The sequence below is a fragment of the Octodon degus genome, unplaced genomic scaffold (assembly GCF_000260255.1).
Source record: "Octodon degus isolate 3935 unplaced genomic scaffold, OctDeg1.0 scaffold00111, whole genome shotgun sequence".
Classification (NCBI taxonomy): Eukaryota; Metazoa; Chordata; class Mammalia; order Rodentia; family Octodontidae; genus Octodon; species Octodon degus.
Genome location: NW_004524687.1, coordinates 9,644,196 through 9,662,083, shown reverse-complemented (window position 1 = coordinate 9,662,083; position 17,888 = coordinate 9,644,196). Strand labels below are relative to the sequence as shown.

General features: G+C 38.4%; 1 protein-coding gene across 2 annotated transcripts in view; it reads right to left on the bottom strand.

Annotated features, from left to right (window-relative positions):
• Frmd3 (FERM domain containing 3) overlaps positions 1 to 17,888 on the bottom strand; it is a 282,007-nt gene that overhangs the window by 113,273 nt on the left and 150,846 nt on the right. For both annotated transcript variants that reach the window (XM_004639402.2, XM_004639401.2), the window contains exon 3: positions 13,977 to 14,019. In XM_004639402.2, the coding sequence (XP_004639459.1) occupies positions 13,977 to 14,019 (43 nt within the window). The remainder of the gene's footprint in view (positions 1 to 13,976; positions 14,020 to 17,888) is intronic.

Here is a 17,888-nt window from a genome sequence, read left to right as displayed (position 1 = left end):
ATTTTTTAAATGATGATGGTACTTTAACTTAGTCTTGCCAAAACTGACAGGTTTTGTTTCCAGTGCTCAATGTGGCAAGCAACGCTGTGATAACCACCCTTGCACAATGTACACCTGTGCGTGGAATGTGTTTTGCTTCAGAGATATTCATGGAGACTGACCTTCCAGATCAAGATGCCTCGGCATTTTCAGTCTTACAAGATACTGCAAAATTTCCTTCAAAAGTGGATTTATCAGTTTATACACTGAAAGTGGTACATTCATCCTCAGCACTGGATATTATCAATGTTACAATTTTCTCAACATAATAAGCAAAATTATCTTCAATTCACATTTCCTTTATTATTAATGTTGGTGAACATCTGCTTGCGGCCTTATGTCTACGTGTGTGCCACACATTTTTCCACCAAGTCATCCATCTTTCGGTTTGTGGCACTGTACTTTATATAGTCTGCACACCAAAGTAAGTCATATGCTTGGCAAATATTCTTCCCATTATTTTGTGTTTTAAATTGCTTATCATTTGTTTTATAGTTATTCATTCAGCAAAAAATTACTGAGAATCTACCCTGTGCCACAGAGAAGCCAAATATTCTGTGTCAAAAGTTTAAATTCTGCATAAATTTGTCAGCATTTTGTGTCATTGTTTCTGAGTTTTATACTTTCCTTAGGAAACCCCGTGTTACCCCACAATGAGATTTTTGATGCAAGAATTAATCCTATATATGGTAATAAAGTATGACTTGCAAATATGCCTCAAATAACCTCTATATCTCTGATATAGAGATATGAGGCTTTATATGCCTCAAATAACCTTTATATCTCTGACATGAAATACAACTTTTATCATAAAATATATATTCCAACAGTAACAGATCAATGTGGGCATTTTTTTCTGTTTCATTGATTAATTTACAATCCCTACGTCTATCTCAATTATTACATGTATCTATTACTAAGTATCAACTGCTCTGTTCATTGGCCTTGATTTTCCATCTAACAAAACTGTTCTTTTTATACCTTTAGCATTAACATTTTCTTTTGAAAATGAGGCTTAGAGTCATTATTAAATGCCACTGAAAATTTAATTTGTAAATTACTGACTATACATTAATTTGTGAGTAATTGCTTTTATTAACTGTAATAATCAGAAACATGAGATATCGCCATTTATTACACTCTTTTGTCTTGCTTTATCTTGGTCTTAACCATCCAGCAGAAAAGTATAATAACGAAGGTATTAAAAAGTAAAGCCATATTAATATTCTGAGCTGTAAAAGGCTCAAGTCAACAACTTCTGACATTGCCAGTCCTACTGATAACCCACTACTATTATAGTCTACCAGACTATGTTGGATTATTTTGCTGAATTCATGCACCTACAATATTTAAATGGCAATGGAATACCCATCTCTGACAAAACTAAACAAAAAAGGGGGATATAAATGAAGGACCATTTTGTAGTGAAAAAAAAAATATATATATATACCTATATACCTATATATACAAAATAGTTAGGATAGATATATAGCTACTTTCTCCTGATTCAACGAGAAGAAAGATTTGCACTAATAGTGTTTAGACAAGTTATCATGGCTGCATCTTGTACTATGAATAACTACTACAAAGACAACAATATGCAATACATTAATTATTGTAACTGTCCTACTAACTTGTTTTGAAACTGTCTCATTGCTATTTCTTTCTCAATAAAATTAATTTAAAAATAAATAAATAAACAAAATCTAGTCTACAGTAGTTGCACAGTAAGATTCCAGAGTCTTGCATCTATAAACTTGTGCATTTCTTATTATATTTCTTTGTAAGAAATTTATGTTTTTACTTGCTATTGCAAATAACAGCATTTTTAACATCATTTGAGAAATGGTTACCATTGTTATTGTATAAGAAAGCTGTTCTTTTAAGCTATTAGCCTATCTGAGGAGAAAAGTTGCTACTAGCTATGGGGAAGGAGTGGGAGGAGAAGGCAGGTGGAGAGCTTAGGATAAACCAAATTTTAGGTATTACCTAGATCTCTTGAGAAGGAAGCGCGCACCTAATATTCTCTGGTTGGCTGGCAGGTGTAGAGTGGGGACAGACGGAGGAAACCCCAGAGCAGCTGAGGAGGATTTAGTGGGGGAAGAAACCAAAACCTAAGGGGAAGATCACTAAGACACACCAGGTTGCACACAAGGAAAAAGGCGAACTCATGATCACACAGCACCAAGACCTCTCCTGCCTCCAAGGCCATCGTGGGGAGGACTCAGAGGAGGGTTCTCTCCAGTGGAAAGATTGCTCCAGTGCAGACATTATGCCTTAAAATGACTACTTTTAAATTAGGAATGATACTTCTCCTACATGAGATCGAATTCCACATTAATTGCTTCTGAGTTGAAGGGACAAGATGTAAATGTTTGCCCTCATAGAAAACAGGTGCTCCCCAGCAAGCTGGATTCAGTCACTGGGAAATGATATCACATTTCTGTACATCGGCATCACACCATGTAACTTTTAAAGCCTTTTCATGCCGATATCATCTGTGCAGCAACACGGATCCTACATAGCATCCAGTGTCTGTCTTCTAAAAGTTTGCCACTACATGCATCCACTCCACAGTTACAGGGTCAAGGCTAAAATCTACAGGCGAAAAGTGGGGAGAGTCACTACTGTCTTTCACAGCAACATGAAAAGCAAGGACTCCAAAAACCTTATTCAAAATATACTCCTCTGTTAATACTTCATGTACAGGCTACCTGTCATCCAAGCGCTCACGAAAAACAAAAGGAATCGACAGTTCAATTCACATCTGTACCTATTCATATGCTGTGAAACAGGAAAAAGAAAAAGCTAAGTCTACTGTCCAGACGACTTATGGAGCTTACCTGTATCCTCCTTACCTACTACACTAGGAATGATTAACATTTTGGACTTTAAGGTTCAGGCTCCAGGTAGAATAGGCTAACTGTGCCTACTGTGACTCTTCTATGGAATGCAGCTATAAGCCCCAGACAGAATATGGGAAGGAGCTACTTAAGGATGACAGGGGCCAGGGAGATGGCTCAATGGAGTAAGTGCTTCCCTGGCAAGCGTAAGGTCCTGTGTTCAATCCCCGGTTCGGGGGGTGGGGGGGGGTGGAAAGGATGACAAAAAGCCAAGAGTAGTGGGCAGATGGAAAAAGAAGACAAGAACTTGAGGATTTTGTGGTGACTTCCTGACCAGGACCTGAGGACCCCTGGAAGTAGACATCAGCTCTGGCCAAGAAAACTCCAGGAAAAGCTTCTAGCTTGTGGAACAAGATAGAGATTTCTGGCGTCAACAGTAACAAGAGCTGGAGATCTCTTTCTGGAAGCTTAAGAAGTCTTAAACAGTCATAAAACTATTCATGTGCCAGGCACGGTGTCCCATGCCAATTATCCCAGCACTTTAGGAGACTGCAGCAGGAAAATCCCTAAGGTTAAGGCCAACCTTGGCAACTTAGCAAGACCCTATCTCAAAATAAAATTTCTATAAAGAACTGCAGTATGACTCAGCATGAAAGCCCTAGGTTCAATCCCTAGTACTGAGAGGAGAGATCCAAGTCCCACTCAAGTCATATATTCATACTGAGTAAGCTTTGGTAATTCATAACTTTTGAGGAATTGGTCTATTTCTTCTGAACTGTCAAATTTACATCCCTGTAATTGTCCTATGGGGGCTACAGTGATACCCCTGTTTCATTTCTGACATTGGTAACTTGTATTTTTTCTTTTTTTTTTTTTTTTTTGTTTCCCAGTCTTGATAAGAGTCCAACGATTTTCTTGATTCAAAGCCCAGCTTTAACTCTCATTTATTTTCTATGTTGTAGACAGGAACGATAAGTGTTAACAACTTAATCTTATGCTGAGCTGAAAAAGCCAGCCTTAAAACTACACACTGTATGACTCCATTCATATGGCTTCCTCTGAAGTCAAAACTACTGACATAGAACATAATTGTGACTTCTCGGGGTGGGGAAGGGTGTTAACTAGACAAGAGAAGCTCGGGGGCGATGAAGCTGCTGTTTGGATCATAGCGCTGGTCATGCAACTACATGTACTGAAGTTCACAGAACCCTACATGAAATTAAAGTCAGTTTACTGCACATTAATTTAAAGTATAAAATACAGTACCTTGCCTATATTCAGAGAATAAGACTTTGATTTAAGAAACATTCCAATTTAAAACTTCACACCCAGTTAACTAACCATCTAAATACTTGGATTTTCAATTAAATATTTCTAGTCAAAAATTTTAAGTCACCATAAAATAAATATATCACATATTTTCAACAAGATTATGGGGAAATATGTATTCTAACATAACATGAGTAGGAATAAGGTGCTACGAACTCCTTGAGACAATGGGTACCTCTAAGAAAATGTAAATTGTGTGTACCTGTAGGTCCATTTGTAGGAATTTGTAACACAGTTGTGCTTTCACAAGATGTAAGAATGCATATAAGCAAGTTTACTATAGTACAATTCATAATAGTAAAATATAAGAAACAGCTTGGATAAATAAAAATTATGAACATGGATACAGTTAGCCACCATAAAACCATTTTAAATAGGTCAGTCTTCAATTATAGACACTAAAACTCTCTCAAATTGGTTATTAAGAAAAATACCAAAATGAAGAACAATATAAATAAGGAGATTGACTCCATTGCTGTGATGAATGTCACAGTATAATTGTGAAATGAGAAATATACATACAGTTTTTTTTAAATCTGAAAGCCTATAAAAATATTGCTCACTATCCTGGTTTGATCATTACACATAATATATGTATTCTGTAACTCAATCACACAGTAACCCACAAATATGTACACTTACGTGCCAATTTAAAAGTGTTCTAAGTGCACTTAACAATAGCAAGAGAAAACAGACTTTTGATCTTCCTCTTAAACTTTTCTGAGCTGTTTGGGGAACCACATTCTTGGTATTATTTTTAAACCTACTAAGAAATAACACCTTTGTTCAGGGCGTGGTCATCAGGATGGCTGACACTAGGAACACCCCTCTGGGATCAGCCCTCATCAGAAGCACCTCAGAAGCTCAGGGCAGTGCTGGGGAAATGCTTGGGGTCCAGCATATGCTCTGTATGTGGAAAGGCCTCGGTTCCATCCCCCAGCACTGTGAAAGAGGAGGCATGACAGAGAAGATCTGAATGTCCACCACTGTCCGTGAGTGAGATGCAATGTGAAGAATGGTTTCTCTAAGCAGCTGCGTGCCCATGGGGAACTGTAAAATGCACCCCATACCCCAGGGTAACTGTAGCTGGGGCTTTGCAACCGTGTCCTCCTGACATATCTGTGGAAGAGCCCCAGGGACTGGACTCAGTTTTGCAGGGTTGATAATGCAAAGCTTGGATTGAAGTTTTTTTCTGAAGTTGCTGTGTCCACGACATATATATATATATGAAAACACAGAAATTCTTAAATTCTAAATGACATCATCCTCAACAACAAAGTAGATTTGTGATCTGAGACAATTACATAATTTTCTCTTCATGGAAGGTATCTTTTAATTTTTAAAAACTTTATCAGTACATAGTTGCAGTACATAAATTAGTCTATACTCAGATTAGGGACTAGGTACTTATACATAGCATACATTGATACTTTTAATTCTTCCCCTTCTATTTTACCTTCTTCCTTCCATCTTCAGATTTCCTTCCTCCATTTTCATTTGTTTTTAGTTCATGTTTATGACACATAATGATTATAATCATTGTGCATAGTTGGTACATGAACATGATACATTTGTTTTACTGTCCCCTTCCCCACTCTCCATCTATCTTTTAAATTGTTCTTTATTTATACTTTAGGTTTCTCATATGAGAGAAACCATACAGTATTTAAGCTTGTGGGTCAAATTCATTTCACTTAATTTTATGCTCTCAAGGTGAATCCATTTCCCCACTAATGGGTCAACTTTATTCTTCTTTATAATCAAGTAAATTCATTATGTATAAATAACCACAGTCTCTTTATCCATTCACTTGTTATGGGCATATAGCCTGCCTCCAACATTTAGCTAGTATGAATTGTACACCTAGATACATGAGTATGCACATATCCCTGCAATATGCTGTCTTTGACCCTTCGGGAAGATATCTAGTAGGAGAATACTGGGTCAAATGGAATTACTAGCTTCAGTTTTTTGAAGAATCACCATACTGATTTCCATAGAAGTTGTAGTAGTTTACATTTCCTCTACCAATGTAGGAGGGTTACATAATAATGCCTAATTATTTTTAGTGTTGAGATTAAATCTCAGTGTTGTTTTAATTTGCATTTTTCTAGTGAAATGCCACGTTGAACATTTTTAAATGTAATTATTGGACATTTGTGTTTCTTCTGAAAAATGTCTTTTAGCTGCCTATTTTTGACTGAGTATTTTTTATTTTTGGGGGTAGTAGTCTTTTATTTTGGGGGGAGTCAATTTTCTGATTTCTTTGTATATTTTAGGTATTAACCTTCTGTTCAAGGTATAGCTGACAAAAAAATTTCCCATTCTGAAGGTTGTCCTCTATCACTCTGTTTGTAGTTTCTTTTGATGTGAAGAAATTTTGTAATTTGGTATGGTGCCATATGTCGACTCTTGCTTTTTTTTTTTTTTTTTTTTTTACACAACTAAAGTTCTATTCAGAAAGTCCTTGCACACCACCTATGACTTCAAAGAGTTGTACCTATTTTATCTTCCAGCAGGTTAACTGTTTCTGTTTTAATATACAGATCTTTGGCCCATTTTGATTCCTGGTGAGAATCATGGTGAGAGACACAGATCTAGTTTCAACTTTCTGTATATGAATAAAGTTTTCCCAGTGCCATTTGCTAACGAAGGTATCTTACCCTCATCAGAGGTTTTTGGCTGAAGGATCAGGTGGCTGAATGTACCTGGGGTTGCTTCTACATCTTCTTTTCTTTTCATTTGATCATATCTTTTTTCATGCCTGTACCATGCTGTTTCATTGCTGTAGCTTTGAAGTATAATTTGAGGTCAAGTATTGTGTTTTATCCTGTTGCCCAGAATTGTTTTTGGTATTCTGGGCCTCATTTTGTTCCATATGTATTTTAGGATTGTTTTCTCTTGTTCTGTGAGGAATGCTATTAATATTTTAACAAGGACTACATTAAATCTACCTATCAGTTTTGGAAGCATGTCCACTTTGACAATATTGGTTATGGCTCTCCAGGACCAAGGGATATCTTTCCATTTTTTTTTATTATTTCTTCAATTTCCTTTTTCAAACTTCCATAGTTTTGTTCTAGAGGTATTTTGTTTCCTTAGATTAATTCCTAAGCATTTAATTTTTTGATACTGCTGAGAATTATATTGCTTTCCTAAGTTGTTTCTCAGTGTTTTCATTATTGGTACATAGAACACTACTGATTTTTACGTGTTGGTTTTATATCTTGCTACATTGCTCAATTTGGTTATTAATTCTAGAAGCCTTTGGTCAAATATTTTGTGTCTTCTCTATAAAAGATCATGTCATCTGAAAATGATAGTTTTGCTTTTGTAATTCGTGTGTGTGTGTGTGTGTGTGTGTGTGCATCCCTCTTATTTCTTTCTCTTGCCTGATTGTACTGGTGAATATTTCAAGTGCTATACTGATCAGGAGTGGAGAGAGTAGGCATCCTGTCCTGTTCCTAATTTTAGAAGGAAAGTTCTCAGCCTGTCTGTCTGTCTGTCTGTCTGTCTGTCTGTCTGTCTGTCTTTCTTTCCATTTTGGGAGGTGTACCAGGGAACAAATTCAGGAACTTATGCTTACCAAGCGGGTGCTTATGCCACTGAGCTATCTCCCTGACCCCCTTTTCTCTATTTAATATGTATGATGTTGCCCATCAGTTTGTAACAAGTGGCTTTATCAGATAGACTTTCTATACCTATTTTCTTCAACTTTTTTTTTAATCATGAAAAAGTATTGCATTTTGCCAAGAGAATTTTTTGTATTTATTGAGATGATTGTGTATCTTTTGTTCTCAATTCTGTACATGTGGTATCTTACATTTGTTGATTTGCATATGTTGAATCATTCTTACATCCTGGGATAGAACTTAGTTTGTTACAATGGACGACCCTTTTGATGACCCTTTAGCACTTTGTTGCATTCTATTTCCCAATATCTTACTGAAGATTTTTTAATCTATGTTCATTAAGGAGATTGGCCTGTAAGCTTTCGTCAGGTCTTCATCTGGTTTGGGAATCAGACTAATTCTGGCTTCCAGGAATAAGTTTAGAAGTGTAGCTTCCCTTTTAACTTCATTAAAGAGTTTGAGAAATACTATTGCTACAGACTCCTTTAAAGTCTTGCGCAATTCAGCAGTGACTGTGAGGTCCTGGGCCTTTCTTAGATGGTAGTTTTCTCATTAGTACCTCACTACATTGCTTGTTGCTGGATTGTTTAGAATTTTTATTACTTCTTAGCTCACTTTTGGTAATTTGCATATGTCCAGGAATATGTCCATTTCTTTAAAATTTTCCTATTTGGTTTTGTTTGTTTGTTTTGTGTTTTTGTTTCTGTTTTTTTGTTTTTTGTTTTGGTTTTGGGGGGGTGTTTTGTTTTGTTTTTTGCAATACCAGGGATTAAACTCAGGACCCTGCACTTGCCAGGTAGGCATTATTGTACTGCGCTATCTCTCCAGCCTCAGATTTTCCAATTTGTTGGAATACAATACTTCATAGTTACTAATGATACTACAGATTTCAGTGATATCCACAGCAATTTTACTTTTTCATTTCTAATTGCATTAATCTGAGTCCTTTTGTTTTGATAAGTCTGGCTAAGGGCTTATCTATTTTGTTTATTCTTTCAAAGAACCAGTTCTTTGAGTTGTTGAGTCTTTGTATTTTTTTAAGTCTCAGTTTTTAAAATTTCTGCTCTGACCTTATGGTTTACGTTCTTTAATTAGGTCTGGGCTCAGAGTACTATTATTTTTAAAATTTCTTGAAGTTCATCATTAGATTATCAGCTCTGTTTTCCTAATGTGAGCACTGATTACAATAAACCACCCTTTGGAGAAAGGGTAAAAAAAATCAACTAAGTGTATACACAGGACAGCTAAGATCATTGTACCACTAATTTCTATCAGTGTTTTGAAGGTAGCAGTTAATGCTTAAAATGTTTAATTGGACTAATTTTTATGGTAATATCTGTAAACTGAGCAACTACATTGAAGACGGCAATGTGCAATAGAACAATCACTGTTCAGTACCTTTCGTCTTGTTGTTTTTTAACATGTATCTCTTTAAATTAAATTTTAAAAAATAAGGTCAGGAAAAAAATAAAGGTTTATTGAAGGAAGAGTTAATGTTCAGCTGTTTGACCAATCTTGCATGCCTATATCTGGTAATCTGAGCAACAAATTTGATGCTAACAGTATGCAATATGTTAATTTCCTATTCTTGTTTTGAAATACTATACCATTTTATTGTTTTATGTAGATTTGTTTTTGCCTTTGTTCTTTTTTTTCCATTTTTTTCCTCTTTAAAATAAAATTTACAAATCAAAATGAAATAAACTACCCTTTGGGGAATGCTTTCAATGTGCCCCATAGGTTCTGGTGTGTTGTACTGGCATTGTCATTTAATTCCAGAAATTGTGTAATTTCTTGCTCGACGTCTGCTGTGATCCACTCAGTGTGGAGGAGTGCGTTACTGTGTTTCCAGGTGTTTATAAATTTTCTATGGTTTCTTCTGTGATTGATTTCTAGTTTCAATGTACAACGATCTTATACTAAACATGGGAGATTTTGATTCTTTTGTATTTAAGTATATTTCATGGGCTTATATACAATCCATTTTGGAGAACATTTATGTTCTGCTAAGAAATATGTGTATTCTGTTGTAGTAGGTAGACCATCCTGTAGATACCTATTATGTCCATTTGTTTGAGGGTGTGTGGTTCAGCTCTGATATTTCTTTGTTGGTTTTTTATTTAATTGATCTGTGTCTTTGTGAAAGTGGGTTAATGCAGTCACCCTCTCCGACCATAATGGTGTTTATTTGATCTTTCATGCCCAGCAGTATTTTGTGAAATTAAAAGCTCCAATATTCAAAGCATATATAGGAACAAGTGTTGTCACTTCTTGATGGTTTATTCCATTAACAAATATGTAGCAACATTTTTTGTCTCCCATGATTAGTTTTAGCTTGAAGTTTATTTTATCTGTGAGTAAAACTGAAACCTTTGCTTACTTTCAAGGTCTTAGTGCATAAAATTGTTTTCCACCCTTTCATTTTCAGGCTATGAATATCTTTTTAGATTAGATGAATTTCTACAATGTAACGGACTACTGGATCATGTTTTTTATCACTTGCCAGTCTGTGTATTTGAACTGAAGAGCTGAGGCCATTTACTTTGTGAGTTAATACTGAAAGACACTGATTTGCTTGTGTCATTGAATCTTTTCCGCTGATGAAGCCTTTATTTTTCCTCTTTCGTTCAACTGCTTGCTGAGCTTGCCTGACACATTCACTCCATCTGAACTTGCTGTTGCTGTCTCTGTCTCACGGTGATAGTGAACCTTTGAGAGCTTTCAATGGTAACAAACGGCCCACTACGACATGCATGTGGCTATGTTCACCACCCCGGTCTAGGATATTCTTGAGTACTTACTGGAGTGCTGTTTTGGTGTTCATGTATCTCTTAAGGCACTGTTTGCTTTGGAATATCCTTATTTTTCCATCAATTTTGAAAGACTGTCTTATAGGATATATTAGTCTGGGTTGGAAGGTACCTCTTTTTATGGTTTAAATCCCTTTCCCCCAAACTCTCCAGCCTTTGGAGTTTGTGTTGAGAACTTTGCTGTAATCTTGCTGGATTTACCTTTATGGATGACTTTTTGCTTTTTTTCTTACAGCTTTCATGATTCCACCTTTTTGTTGCACATCTGGGGTTTTTTTGACTTTGGTTTTCTGTTTGTTTTGTTTTTTGTATTTTTAGGGAAGGCTCTACAGTGTCTTCAGGGTCTCACTACTAGATCAGACTTGTAGTAATCCACCTATTTACTGTCTCGCAAGAGCTGGGATTACAGGTGTGTGCCACCACACCCAGTCTCAATTGCCATCTCAGCATGCCCCGGGGGCAGGGCCAGCACAGCAGGCCCGGGGATCAAAATCTCAGCCCCTGCACCTGCTTACAGGTGCTTTAATCTCCTGAGCTATTTGTCTTGCCCTCTGGGGTTTTGACTTTGATGTGCCATGGAAACTTCTTTTTCATCATAGCTAAATGATGTTCCTTAAGCCTGGCTTGACTACATACAGTGCTCTTTCCTCATACTTGGAAATTTTTGTATTACAATTTCTGTAAACAGATTATTTTTATGCTTTGTGTACTGTATTCTAACTCCAATTAACCTTAAAACAGTCCTCTTGGTATCATCCAGTAGCTATTAGGTTTTTTTTCTTATTCTCTTATCATTTTTTAGGGTTCTTTGAGTAAGTTGTAATTTATCACTTTGGGGGCTGGAGAAGTAGCTCAGTGGTCTAAGTACCTGCCTGGCAGCTCAAGGACCCAGGTTCGATTCCTGGCACCACATGTCATGCCAGCCCTGGGACCCCAGGTGCACTGTGCCGGCCACTGAACCCAGGCATGGTGCTGCATCCTGTAATCCCAGGGCCGAAACAGCAGGGTCACTAGAAGTCCAAGCTGCGTAGCAAGACCCTGCACCAAATTAATAAATAAATAAATCTGATTAAAAATTTTTTAAAAATAATAATAATTTATCACTTTGTCTTTGGTTTTAGAAGCCTGTCTTCACATTGTCCATTTTGCAATTTATGAAATCTACACAATTTTTATGTATACTATTTTTGTCTCATACCTTTTCATGGCATCTGTCTCTTTGGTAAATTTGTCTTTCATATTTTGAGCCATTAGCTCTTCAAATTATTTTTTATTTGTTTCTCCCATATCTATGCCAGTCAGTTTTTATGTTAGTGTTGTCATCTTTTAGGTCACATTCCTGGAACTTGCCAAGCTTCCTGACCTCTCCTCCAACCATTTCACACATGTCTGCTACTTGGCATTTGCTTTCCCCTCCATGGCACTCCTTGGATTTGCTGTAGGAGATCTGGGGTCTTGGGGACCTTTTGTTGCCTTCTATTTTCCCATTCAAGTGTGTGCACTATGTATGTGCATGTGTGTATATTTCTTAGGTGAAGTAGAGTGAAGAAAGACTGTAACTGATACAACGATCCTTTCAATTTGATTCTGTCCAGGATCTGGAGGGGAGTGGCCACTGCACACAGAGAGTCCCGGGAGCCTGGACTGGGAGCTCCAGCTCTTTCCTCAGGCCACTACTCGGTCCACTCCAAGGATGGCTGTTCCAGTTTAGTCTCCTCAGCAGGACAGCAGTGACCAGCTATGGGTAGGATTGCACTTACCGGACTCACCAAGTCACTGTGTCTCCCTGAGAAATTGAATTCCACACAATTTTTTTCCAGATTCTTATCTCATTTGTCATTAGACTCACAGTGGCCAGTGCTCAAATATCACTGTGCAAAACATTTTCAGTTAGTTGTTAAAACTTGTGTTATTGTGAATGCAAAGGTCTTAAGCAACTAATATCTCACACATTTTAAATTTCATACAAGTTTTAAATTTTTCTTCTACTAAGTATTGAAATACCTTTCATGATAAATTTATATTTCATAAATGTTTATGAAATGTGGAAAACACTACAGAGCACCTAAGAACCAAAGTCAAAAAACCATTTAATATAAACAAGAATATTGGAAAGTTGCATAAACATTGTTAAATATATAAACAAAATTAATAGCTTCAGGTACAAGCTATTGTTAAGGGACAAAAGTTAGCTATCAGGTACACCAGACTTTTTCTCAAACACTGTTCATCCTCAGTTCCCTGCACATTCCTCTGGAGGCTCCTGGGCTCTCAGTCCTTCCTCCTCTCTGGGGATCTTATCCCAGGCCTGGCCCAGCCTCACCCAGCAGCCTGGCCTCCCTTGCATTTCCTGCACCAGCTGCTACACCTGTTCTCATCTCAGTGTATCCCTCCTGCACTCAGCCTATTCTGCAAGACTGCAGTTGAAGGAATGGTAAGCAGGGATAGAAGAAGAAAATTAAGGGATGCATGGTCGCTTGCAAGTCTGCAATCCAGGTTTAGTTTCTTCGTTCTCTCCCACCTGAAAACCGCACCTGTGGTAATTTCACTTTTGAGCAAGAAAAGAACTCCTTGAATGATGACAAGTAACCTGATTGATACTAATCTGTTCTGCACCAAGGAACTGAATTACAATTACATGTAGAGTCTAGAGAAAGTTAACATAGAGGAGCAAGTGGACCTGGGGCAGGCAACGAATTCTGAGGTGCATTTGTGAAGTTACCCAAACCATAAATAAAGGCAGGTTGCTAGAGGTGAGCAGGTCAAAACATCATGTCACACAGGACTGCTCCTCCTGTCAACATTCCTGGTGAATAACCAGGGATTCTAGCAAGGCTTTGTTCTGAATGCCAGAGCTTTAAAATGATTATCCAGAAAAATGCCTTCACTTCTTTCTGTTAGTTGGAAGAGTGAAAAAGGATAATAAAGCACTGTAAAGTTACTGGTAAGATTTTAGTTTCCCAACACACCTACTTCTCTATGCTCCTGCAAGACTGCGCCTGACACTGAACCATTTACTAGCAACCTACACAGTCAAAAAGAATCAGGCACTAGTAACTAATGCTCGCAGTATATTTAACCGCTCAGTGGCACAGCTTCTGTTTGAATATGAGATATGAGGACAAGATGGTGTGGAGGGCAAGAAGCCGCAGGGAGAGAAAAGAAGCAAGAACACACACACCTCTCGCTGGGAGAGGTGGCCCCCACACACCCACGTATCTTCAACTCTATCTCTTTTTCCCCTGGTAAAAGAAACTATGTTGGGAAACAGATTCTATCTTTGGGCATTTAATGGAAAAGTAAAACCACAGATTGTCACTTACATTTCATTTGCTTGGAGATGGACTTGTTAGGTTCAAGCCAGTGCTAGGGAGGAAAAAGAGAAGATTTGATCAAATTATTTATGTAATAACTAATAGGCATCCCAAGTTGAGGCCACAACTGGAACTGGTATTCCTCAGTGCTCTACCTTCAAAAGATGAACATAAACAGCTTGACAACAATAACACTGGCAAGGGGTGTAAATTACAGAGGGTTAATCCTTTCTGAGTAATATTTGAGTCATACAGTTACCAAGAGGACAAGGGAAAGAACATGTACTTAAGTGGGATGTTCTGGTAACACTGGTTGATTCCTAAGTGATTCTTGGAAGGCCACACAGATGGCTGAAGGTGTGGAGCATTTGACACCCCTGACTCTAAAGAGTCCAGCCTAACACAACACTGTACATAGTTCTCCTCCCAGGACAGCTTCCTCCAAGATGAATTCTGGGCCAAGTCAATACAGGGCCCATCACACACAGAAGCGATTCTTCTTTTACAATAAGAAGGAACAAATGGTTTTCAAGATCTTATTTTCAAAAGCCTGAAGTTATCAAGGAGAAAAATCAGCTCCAACACAAAACAAGGCCCAAGACCTAAGTAGCTCATGTTACTGACAGGCGGTTATTTAAACAGACACCAAACTTGTCCCAATGGCCACCTCTCCTTGAACTATACGCAAAGGTCACTCTAACACACTGAGAGATGGCTGCCTTTGCATCACTAACCATGATGTCCCTGAGGCTGCTCAGGGAATGTCACAGAGGGTCATTTTCAACACCTGCGGTGTGTGAGGAAGGTAAAAGGGCACACTGTTGGGTATCCAGCATCACGAGATCAGGGAGACCTCCCTCAGGGAGTACCTGCCTGCTTGATAATAGAGGAAAGAAGGCAAGGAGACTTGCCATCTGCTGAGCTCTTGCACCTGCGCAATCTCCCTTGGGGTGCTGCACTGTCCTTATTATTTGATGTACATGCACAAGCAGAAAGTTTAATCAAGTTGAGTGTTTACACCAAGTACCAGCTGCCCTTCAAGGGGCATCTCCACATGCTGTCTTAATTGATGAGCAAGAACACTCTGTTTACTGCTGAAAACTCCGTGACACACCTCTTCTCAGCCAGGGAATAAATGGTGATGCCGGCTGAGTAGGAGGAGTCCAGAGAGTGGGCCTGAACCTCCCAGCCCTGCACCTCCCACCTGACAGATGAGCCTGCACTGCGATGCTCTATTCTCCTTGATGAACACTCCCTGCTTTCTAGGAACAGGAAAACTGCATGGCCAAATCCTTAGTTTCTAAACTAGGATGTCAGATCTGCAGGCTTCAAAAAGCAATAACAGAACACTAGCAAAATTTCAAAAGTATGGAAAGTCTAGCCCCCAAAATCATCCATCTCCCCAACGCTGCTGCTCAGATGCATGAATACAGAAAGCATCTTTGCTTCTGGCCCAAATTATGTCAGCTCATTTCAAGAATCCTCATCATCTCTTTCTAATCAGAAATGGCACAGTTAGAATTGAGCAATAGCCAACTAATTAATTCTCTGTATCAATTTCTAGTTATATCACTCTGCAAAATGTTTAAACTCTCAATGGCTCAGATTTCACAACTGTAAAATGAGAAGAATAATAGTAAACTCACAAAGCTATTCTGAGGGCTTAAAAATTAATTTTTCAAAGTTAATAAATGTAATATATGAAATGCCTGGCATGTAAAAAATGCAATTAATGTTTGTTTTTTGGTATCACTGTTGTATTTCAGAAGTACAATTTTGAGATCCAGTCCTAGCTCAAGCCCGGTGAGTATGTGGGAGAGCTTCCAGCTACCATGCACCCACGGGACCTACTGGTCCCAGGCCAGGCACAGCGTGGGTGAGACCCTCTTCCACCACCTTGGGATGCCCTCCACCACTCTGCAGCACCTCCTCCACCCCACCTGCCCAGTAAAAATTTCTGCCGCCTTTCAGGAACCACCGGACCCAGTCCTAGCCCAGGCCCAGTGAGTGTGTGTGAGAGTTTCCGGCTACCCTGTGCCTGAGGGACATACTGGTCGCAACACAAGCATAGCGAAGGAGAGAAACTCTTTGACACCCTTGGGACGCTCCCAAAAACTCCATAGTACCCCCCACAACGCCGGCCACCAAGTAGGAATTTCTGTCGTGTTCCGGGAACCCCCAGATCCAGTCCTAGCACAGGCCCAGTGAGTGTTTGGGATAGCTGCCTCTCTGCCCTACTCCAACTTCTCCCCTCAGGACTCAGCTCAGGCCAGGCATACAGGCCTGGGGTGAGACCCTGCAGCTACAATCCCTACAGAGTGTGCAGGGGACAGAACCAACCAGCTAGTCCAGGGGCAGAACACCTTACGAGAGGGGCACAACAGGTTCACCCCCAAGAGCAGCAGCAGAAAGGAGCTGAGCACAGCAGCCAGACAGAAGCCAGGCACAGCTGGATAAATCCAAAATGTGTAGATCTGCACCTGAACTTCAGTAGGTGCTAAGGTTATAACTGCACCAATGATCTACAACAAAGGTCAGTAGACAGTGCTACAAAAAAATGACGAGAAGGAGCAAATGCAATCTCAGAAACCAAGCCCACCCATAACAAATGCAGAGGACACTAACACAGAACAAATTGGGAATCATACACCTGAAAGCAATGAATCAATGGCATGTGTAATAAAGAAACAGCTGCAGAAAGGTATAGAGGAACTCATATTGGAAATAAAAAAGAAATCCCTGAATTAATAGCATCTGCAGTAAAGAATCAAATGCAGAAACATATGGAGGAAACCCAATTCCCATCCAGAACAAGTGCAGAGGACACTAGCTCAGCTCAAATGTATGAATTAATAGCATCAATAGTAAATAAGCAACAACAGAAAGTTATAGATGAACTCAGAGTGGAACTTTCTGAAATAAGAAAAGAATTCTCAGAACTCATAGAATCTGAGGTAAAGAATCAACTACAGAAACATAGGGAGGAAACCCAATCTGAAAAAAACACTGCAGTAAAAGAATTTATAACTGCTTCTAAAGAAGATACAGATTAAAAAAAATAGAGGACATTAGAAAAATGACAGATACCTTGAATGAGCAATACAGGAAAGAAATAGATCGCAAGAAGCAGAGTAGAGATATAGAGGAATTTAAAATCTTAATCACAAGCTTACAAAACCATTTAAGTGAAAGTGAAGACAGAGTTACAGATCTTGAAGATGCTGGTGCAACAAGTGAAAAGGTAAGAAAGGATCTCTTAAAAACAACTAGGATGAGGGAAAAAATAATAAATCACCTGAAAGATGATGAAAGATGAACCATGTGAGATTAATAGGCATCAATGAGAAAGAAGGAGCCAATACAAATGACATTTAAAAAATATGGGCAGAAGTAATGGCAGAAAACTTCACAAATATGAGGAAACAATCTGACATTCAGGTAACCGAAGCATACATAATGCCAAGTAACCTCAAACCAATTAAAACCATATCAAGACATATAATACTTAAGATGCCAGGAATTCAGCACAAGAATAATATACAGAAAGCTGCTAGAGAAAAGCAGACCACACTCAAATGAAAACCTATTAGAATTACAGCAGACTTCTCTTCACAAACCATGAAGGCAAGAAGAGCATGGAGCAGAGTACTTCAAGTCCTTGATGAAAATAAATTCCATCCCAGAGTACTATACCCTGAAAAACTCTCTTTCAAGTTTGATGGAAGAGTGAAATACTTCCATGACAAAGAACTAAAGAATTTCATAAAAAAAAAAAAAAAAGAATTTCATGATGACAAAACCAGCCCTACACAGGCTACTCAAAGATGTTCTAGAGAGAGACCAAAATGATCAGAAGCACACGAATGAGATCAGAAGCAACCAACTAAATAGGGCAAGCAATTAAACACAGGAGAAAAAGGA